Source organism: Lactuca sativa, chromosome 9 (genome assembly GCF_002870075.4).
Source record: "Lactuca sativa cultivar Salinas chromosome 9, Lsat_Salinas_v11, whole genome shotgun sequence".
Classification (NCBI taxonomy): Eukaryota; Viridiplantae; Streptophyta; class Magnoliopsida; order Asterales; family Asteraceae; genus Lactuca; species Lactuca sativa.
In genome coordinates, this window is record NC_056631.2 from 20,424,297 (window position 1) to 20,432,970 (window position 8,674).

Here is an 8,674-nt window from a genome sequence, read left to right on the forward strand (position 1 = left end):
TATACTAAACTACTCATCAAGTCAAAGTTATATTTAAATCGAAATTATTTCGTATGCCCTAAAAGACGCAATTCTTTTACGCTGACCCAAGCTTTCATGAAAAGCTTGACTAGTAGTCAATAGATATATAATAATTTGTATTTATTAATCATCTTCAAGAGTTCAAGTTGTTATAATTTGGTATTTATTTTAAAAAGTATTGGGTCTTAGTATTTGTTACTTGGTTGTGGGTATTATCATTGTTAATCATGGTAGAATTAATTGTGAGGTTGAGTTTGATTAATTCGATGGATATCTGTTTGAATAAAATAGGTTACATACTGTCTTTATAAAACTAAATGATTTTTTTTAATCTTAACATTTCAAAAAATTCACTATTTATTAATTTTAAGGAGATGGAAGAAAACAATTATACCATCTTCTATATCTATCATTTAAATTTAAAAGTTAAATTAAAAGTATACAATTTATGTATATTAAAAAGAAAAAATAAGCCTTTTGTTCAGAAGTTTAGAATGACGAAAATAACCCTACAACCACCGCATCCTAAAGTCATAATTCTTATGGAGGAATCAGCATGAGTCCATGACTAAATTGAATAAAAGCAGGACGCCAGGACCTCTTCAACCTTCCCCCAACTTTCATGCATGTTTTCAGGGAGAAAAAGGTCAAAAACAAATACATTATTTAGTTATTTAGTATCTACCAACGACTGATATCCACGCTAACCCATGTCCAAATCCGTTATATTAACGACAATACGTCTTAACGACATTAGCGATTATGATTATGATTTATAATAAATCCATAACATCTATAAGATTCTATACAATAAATGGAGCCATGATAAATAAGGAAATCCTCTCGATTAACAAATAATTCTTGAGTATTTAAACATGAATTGTTTCTTAAATTTTTATATTTCTATATTCGTTCAACCATAAAAACAGAATCAAGAATCAAGAATCAATCCATGAGTTTGTATCGTTTCTCTTGTACACCCGTAACTCCCATTTGTATCTCGATTATCGTATGAAGCGGCATCTGTAATTTCAACCATTTAATTCATTATTCATTATTCGTAATTTCGTATTCAATGTGCATTCATACAAACCGTTTGTTATGTTTTTTTTTTTTCTAAATTTTAAAAATTAAAATTGTTTATTACCTCCATAAGCGGTATTTCTTGCAAAGGGCGATCAGCAAAATAAGCATATAACGCTCTCAAAACCGCCTGAAATAATTGAAACACACGTTAATATTATTAAAGAAAAAAAATAAAAATACAAAGGCGGAAAATGAAGGCTAATTCGGTCATTTGACTTGACCTGGTGAGATACAACCACAACCGGTGCACGTTGTCTTTCTAGCTCGATGATAACCGGCTCCAACCTAAAATAGATCAAGTAAGGTCATAATGGTCTTTTCATATTAGTACAAAATACCAAAGTTTCTTTTATTAGTTAGTTGTGTTACCTTTGTATCACATCAAGATAAGATTCTCCACGAGGATATCGATACCTAAGTTTATCTTTCTTTCGGGACCTTCAACAAATTGAAAAAAAAAAGACACATAAATTGAAATTTATATAAATTGCTCAATTAGTATATAAATTCATTTTTCGTATTAAACATACTCATATTCCTCGGGCATATTCTTTTTTATTTCTTCATATGTCATACCATCACATACACCAGCATTTATCTCATCGAGTGCACGCCATTGTATCTATAATAAAAAAAGAAAAGTAATAATTTTCATAATTAATTAGTAAGTAATCAAAGAAGCAAGTTATGAGAAAAGTTTAATGCTAACCTTTGGGAATCCAGCAATTTGATTTGCAGTCAAAATTGTACGTTGCAATGTGCTTGTCCATATCTAGGTCACATTACATAGTAATTAAAACTTGTATGTTGAGAATTTTTTAATAAAAAGGTGCAATATACTAACAATTATAATACTTACAGAAGCAGCACGTTCATTTTTTAGTCGCTTTTCGACAAAATTAGTAAGTTTTTTTGCATAAAGCTCTCCATTTCCACTGTCAAACAAGTTAAAAAGATTACAAAAAGTGTGTCAAAAGTAAGGTTCATTTAGAGCTGGAATGCCAAACAAAAGGATAAACTAGATCAATCTATATATGGATGTTTCTTTTTTTGACTTAATGTAGAAAGAATGACTTAATAGAGAAAGTCAGGCTTTCCCCAAGTGTGCCATCATTTTCTTAAATATTTTATTGAATATTCATTTAAGATGAAAAGAAACAAGAAACCTCAAGACAGTGTCGCCTCCAATTCTTGCTCTCACATTATCACGACTTTCTCCATGTCTTGTAAGCAAAATTGGTCTAGGTGTCAAATGTGTATTCACCTGCAAAGACAATATACCAAGTTTATATACTTTATGAATATTTTAAAGATTATCTAAAAATATAATTTCGGGTTATGGATTAAGATGATGTTACAAAAATTAAAGGGAAAAAATGGCATAGATTTGATTACATACCAAGAAAAACACAATCCGTCCAGGAAGGTATCCGCTGATATTGTTCACCTGAATATATATATATATATATATATATATATATATATATATATATATATATATATATATATATATATATATATATATATATATATATATATATATATACAAATAAGATATAAGTAATACATCTAATAATCATATGTATAATTAATTAATTATATAAGTATCACATCCACAATAAAAATGAGAAAACTTACTTGTATCTGCCCACCATGACCACTAACCATATCGATCATTTTAATATACGATCCTTCATTAACCGGTTCATAGATCTTGTCACAAGAGATAATTATAGTAAATTACAACAATAAACAATCTATAAAATCACCCAAAAAAAACTAAAAATAATTTAAAGCTACCTTCTCATAGTTATCAAGTCGTCGTTTGAAGTCCTGATATCCAGCTTCAAAATCAGGTCTGTAAAAATATATACATTTACTCATCATGTAAGCAAAAGTTTTTTATAAAAAATAATGATTTTTTAAAAAAAAGTAAGCATACTCTTCGGAATAATCGGGACTTTGTTGAATCTTGAGACGTATATTTCTTTCAATTATTTGTCGATCGTTGCAAATTGTTTCCAGAAATATGATCTGTAACATGCGTTTAATAGAATTCAAAAAATATATTCTTTCAGCAACCCTGGAGCAGATGTAAATCAAATCAGGTACACTGTGGCCCGCTGACATCAGCATCTTACCTTGCATTTGCCTTCAGCCATTTTCATAAGCATATTCCTTCGCTCACTAGTGCTATTTGTGGCATCAAATATCCCAACCTAAATAAATTTTAAATTGCTTTTAGCATTTTTCAACAATGAAAAAATGTTGAAAATTATAGGACTTACCTGGCCACCTTCTTGCATCCAAGCTGTCATGTCATCCATTGCCAAAGCTGCTACCTAGTGGCATGTGATGTATTAAAACTATTTGCAAACAAAGATCCCATAATTAGTCGTTTTTTTAAAAGGGTGTTGTTTTAACTTCACTTAAATGATTATCCAATTATTGACTCTAATTTCGATTCTTTAACTCCCAATAATCACTTTGAAATCACCTCATTACGGGCTTCCATGCCTTCAGGATTGTCACCCCGGAAAAAATCTGCAGTCTGCATTCAACGATAAAATATCAATAAAAAACCATCAAAATAATAAGTAGAATCTCAACACCAAGAGATTCTTGATATGCATACAAACCACATTTCACAAAAATTAAACCTACCTGATTTGTTCCATGCTTCAGCCGTCGATACTGTTACAACAAGAAAAACAATCAGACAATTTCCCATGGATTCCACATGCTTTCTAGGGCTATTTTCAACAATGAGGAAGAAAAGGGCATTCACGTCTTTTGCAAAAGGTGAGAAATCAAGAGCAAGTCCCAATCCGGTCTTTGAGACTGAGTCTGTCAGAGTCAAGTCTGTCAATCTCAGACTGTCAATCTCAATCTCAGACTATCAGTGACAGTGACAGTCTGATGCATGACAAATACAGTACAACGTGTTGTGTCATGTCATGTATAACAAATGGGGTCTAATGGATGATTAAAAAAATAAAAATAAAAAATAAAAAAATCACCTTGCCAACATTGAAGTGTTTGGTATTATGACCTAACCAACGGAGATACCTCGTAAGTTTAGCAGCAGTAAAAGTTTTGCCACGAGCCGGTAACCCAACCTACCAAATAAAAAATATAAAAAAGTATTTCCAATTTTAGATTGAAAATGACACATTTGGTGCTATTTTATATATATAAATTAAAAAAGATTACCAAGACAATGGCAAGATGCATATCTTCTTTGGGGCCAAGCATTTGATCAGCAATAGCTGCAGCTGCAACTGCCCCAGCAGCAGCTGGCATCTTCACATTCAATTTTCGAAGGTTACAAACTTAGAAATCCAATCCAACCCAATGGCATTATTGTAATTTGTAAAGAAATATACAAACCTTAGCTCCTGGATCACGTTTAGTTCCGGTAGTCAAAGTGGCTGCACTGGCTGATCTGACCAACCGAGGGGACCCCACCCCCCTATCCACAAAAATTCCACGGTGACTTTCTTGTCTTTGTGAGGGTGAAATTGTTCCCACTGACTTTGATTCAACCATGCCAGGTGGATGATATAACTTTGGAGGATCCGGTATAGCCACTTCCATTTCCTATTTTTTTTTAAAGTATCTATCAAATTAAGTCATCATTCATTCATGAACAATATAATATAATCTAAAGATGAAAGTAATTAATAACCTTTATGGTTGCAGGACGATCAACAGAAACACCCGAATCTTTGGTTGAAGTTTCAGCATTTGAAAACACACCAGTACCACCACGCTTTAAAGACCTTGGAGTCTCAGTCAAATTAGCAGCATACACCACAGAAGTTACAGGAGCAGGGACTAGGTATTGTTCAAGATCAAGGTCCAAACTCGCTGAAGACCCATTCTGATTCTGAATCATAATAATTTCAAGAATTATAAACATTTCAACCATCTGAAAAAGGTATTAGTATTAGTAGTAGTAATAGTAGTACCTCGACACCTTCAGGCAATGAATTTATACTAACATCAGGAATCCCACGAACAGTTGAGGGTTCAAGATTTTCTTGATAAGCTCTCCAACTTGCAGCAAGATCAAATGGTGAAACCCTGTTGGTTTTGATGTTTACCCTATACTCAAGAATCTCATCTGGGGTTAAATTAAAAACAGCTAATCTTGCAACCCCTTGCAATGTACCCCCCATGAACTGCCTGTTTATGCCTTCCTCCTCTATGCATGGGACATTGTTGTCTTTCGGTTTCAGTAAGAACTTGAAATCCAAGGTTTCTAAATCAAGAAACACCAAATATAGTACTTAATAACTTATCTTCCAACTCCAAAATTGATAAACAACTTTGTTAAAGATTTAAGGGGTCTATTTCCCCTATTGGGACTTCAAATTGATGAGAATTATATGGACCTAAAAGCAGAAAATTACAAAGAAAGATAAACAAAAAAAGGAATTACCATGGTTAGGAGGCACAACAAAACTTAATTCCCACATCGAGGTTGATTCGCGTTCCAGTGGAAGCTAATTCAAGAAAATTATCATAATTAGAAACATGAACACTATGAAGGACTATAAATAGGTTTGAATGGAAGCTAAATATAACAAAAATCGAAACGGGTATTGAAAAGGGGTATAAAGTGGTTTAAATGGAAGCTAAATATAAAGAAAATTATCAAAGATTAAGGACATGGATATGCAAAAAGGACTATAAATAGGTTTCAATGGAAGCTAAATATAAAAGTTCATCAAAATCAGGCACACGGGTATTAAGAAAGACTGCATATAGGTTTCGATCAAAGCTAAATACAGAATAGTTATTAACATTAGAAACATGGATATTGAGGAAAAACCATAAATAGGATATTGAAAGAAAAATTACCAAAGAAAAAAAAATGGATATTGAAGAGGGGAAGCAAATAGGTTTCCATGGAAGTTAAACACAAACAGAATTATAAGTTGCATTGGAGCAAAATACCAGCCAAATAATCAAACATTACAACTTCATAAACTAAAAGCTTTGCCTTTCTGTAATAAACCTTCTAGAAGAAGAAGGGTAAACTTACAGCTTTGGAGGTATCCCAAGAACCAACGAGAGGGACGGAGCCATAGACGTGAGGAACAAGGTCTCCTTTGAGATTGTAGTTCTCCATCTTTAGAGAGACATAGAGTTGACCACCGCCATGGTCATCTTTCTCTTCTCCACTGCCATGAGCGCTACTGTCAAAGTGCCTTGATGAACCAGTTCCCATTGTGAACTTGTGGTTCAGTAAACGTTGGAATATCAATCTTTAAATTAACGATTTTAGAAGAGAACCCAGATGGGTTTTCTTGAAATTAAACAAGAAACACGAGTGATATCAATCATATTTGAATAGATTGAAATTGTGAGATGGAGGTTTCGATAAGAATCAGAAGACTGGTGTGGTGAGCAGTTGTGTTTTGCATTGGAGGCTGAGAATTTTTGCGGTGGGGCCGGCCAGTTCCAGGTGGAACCGCGCGGCGACCGGTCCGAAGCATCAAATTATCCCTCGTGGCCTCGTCATCAAATCATGTTGGCTTGGTAGTGATGTTGAGTTTGTCTTGAATCGAGTAAACCTTTGTTTTGATGGTTTGAGTCCATAGTTTTTATCTTAATACAACGGTTATTTTATCGAGCACTTAAAAAAGAAAAAAATGTCTTGAATGCATCTAAACCATTTGGTAGGTACGAAGGTATTGGTGATACTGAAAAATGCGTGTTTATTATTGATCTTTACAGTGACTTTTATAGCCAATAATACATATATGGAAAGGAGCTAATTGAGATTACAGGAAAGCATTAATATTAATATGACACCCTATGTACAGTTAGATGACAGCTAAGACTATACATGTATAAGCTTTATTTTGTGATCTTCGTAATACGTCCCCACAAGATGGAGGATCCATCGTAGACTCCAATCTTGGAACGAAGAGATAGAAAGACTGTGCGTCCCAAAGGCTTGGTGAGAGCATCAGCAAGCTGATCGGAGGAGTTGATATGTAGAACACGTAACGAGCCATCTTGTACCCGTTCACGCACAAAATGGTAGTCTAAGGCAACATGCTTCATCCGGGAGTGATATACTGGATTGGCGCATACATACGTGGCACCAGTGTTGTCACAAAGCAAGGTAGGTGGTGCAGTGGATTTTAGACCAAGATCATGTAACAGATGTTGAACCCATGTGACTTCAGCAGCAGCATTAGTTAATGCCTTGTACTCAGCCTCGGTTGACGAACGGGAGACCGATTTTTGACGTGTTGAACGCCAAGAGATGATGTTGGATCCAAGATATATAATATATGCTGTCGTAGATCGACAACCATTAGTTACACCGCCCCAATCAGAATCAGAGAAGGCTTTAAGATCGAGATTAGATCCTTTGTTGCCATGATGAATGGTACCTTTAAGGTAGCGAAGGACTCTTTTTAACGCTTGCCAATGGGTCTGTGTGGGTGAATGCATAAATTGAAAGAGATGATTGACCGCAAAGGATATGTCAGGTCTAGTAAACGCAAGGTATTGTAGGGAGCCCACAAGTTTCCGGTAAGGTGTTGGATCAACGGTTGGGGAGCCATCAACGAGTGAGAGAACAATTGATGAGTTTAAGGGAGTGGCAACATCTTTTGCACCATCCATGCGAAATTGAGTTAGGAGGTCTTGGATATGTCGATGTTGAGAGAGGAAGAGGCCATTTGGAGTTGAAATGACTTCAATTCCTAAGAAGTGGTGAAGAGGTCCAAGGTCTTTGATGGAGAATTGAGTGGCAAGAGTTTTAGTGAAGTGATTGAGAAAGGAGGGATTGTTTCCGGTTAGGACGATGTCGTCCACATAGACCATGAAATAACATGTTATTCCATTGTGATTGTAGATGAAAAGGGAAGCATCGGCCATTGATTTGCGAAAACCAGAATTAAGCAGAAATTGGGTAAGTTCCATGTACCATGCTCGTGGGGCTTGTTTAAGCCCATAGAGAGATTTCCGTAGCTTGCAGATATGATTTGGAAATTGAGGGTGCACAAAGCCAGGCGGTTGAGTCATGAAGACTTTTTCATGGAGAGTGCCATGTAGGAAGGCATTATTGACATCCAGCTGTCGTAGTTGCCAGTTCTGGGAGAGAGCAATGGAGAGGATGGTACGAATGGTGACAGGTTTAGTAACAGGACTGAAGGTTTCAAAGTAGTCTTTTCCAAATTGTTAGAGAAATCCCTTTGCAACAAGTCGTGCTTTGTATTTTTGAATGGAACCATCTGGGTTTCGTTTGACACGGAAGACCCATTTACAACTGATTGGTTGTTGAGTGTTGGGAGGAACAAGCTCCCAAGTTCCATTTTGCATGAGTGCATTGAATTCGTGATCCATGGCTGCACACCACCTAGGGTCTTTCATGGCTTGGTTGAGAGTGGTGGGTTCAATAATTGGAGGAAGAGGGTGAAGAGTGGTGGTGTTGATAAAGTTAGAGTTGAAATATTTTGTGTTGGGTTTGTGGCTTCTTTTTGTAGGTGGTGGTGAAGGTGGGGACACTGGGGATATGTTTGGTGTGAGTGGAGGCGATTCA

General features: G+C 35.2%; 1 protein-coding gene across 1 annotated transcript; it reads right to left on the reverse strand.

Annotated features, from left to right (window-relative positions):
- Window positions 1-847: 847 nt before the first annotated feature.
- On the reverse strand, window positions 848-6,558 carry LOC111905922 (6-phosphofructo-2-kinase/fructose-2,6-bisphosphatase). Its single transcript, XM_023901654.3, has 23 exons — window positions 6,158-6,558; window positions 5,552-5,615; window positions 5,079-5,371; window positions 4,796-4,996; window positions 4,498-4,707; window positions 4,321-4,410; window positions 4,128-4,226; window positions 3,772-3,801; window positions 3,605-3,658; window positions 3,396-3,449; window positions 3,249-3,326; window positions 3,050-3,141; window positions 2,908-2,965; window positions 2,746-2,820; window positions 2,507-2,554; window positions 2,274-2,371; window positions 1,967-2,042; window positions 1,817-1,879; window positions 1,638-1,729; window positions 1,477-1,545; window positions 1,329-1,392; window positions 1,169-1,234; window positions 848-1,044 (listed from the first exon to the last, which is right to left on the reverse strand). Exons 1-23 carry the CDS (start codon window positions 6,341-6,343, stop codon window positions 967-969), a joined length of 2,238 nt encoding a protein of 745 aa, XP_023757422.1. The 5' UTR covers window positions 6,344-6,558; the 3' UTR covers window positions 848-966.
- Window positions 6,559-8,674: the final 2,116 nt, after the last annotated feature.

What these genes read in the sequence shown, in the direction of transcription:
- LOC111905922 (XM_023901654.3), bottom strand. Translation starts at nt 6,343, where the DNA reads ATGGGAACTGGTTCATCAAGGCACTTTGACAGTAGCGCTCATGGCAGT. An exon ending in CATTGCCTGAAGGTGTCGAG is followed by an intron (nt 4,997 to 5,078) that starts GTACTACTATTA and finishes ATTATGATTCAG; the next exon opens with AATCAGAATGGGTCTTCAGC. An exon ending in TGGCTGAAGGCAAATGCAAG is followed by an intron (nt 3,142 to 3,248) that starts GTAAGATGCTGA and finishes CGCATGTTACAG; the next exon opens with ATCATATTTCTGGAAACAAT.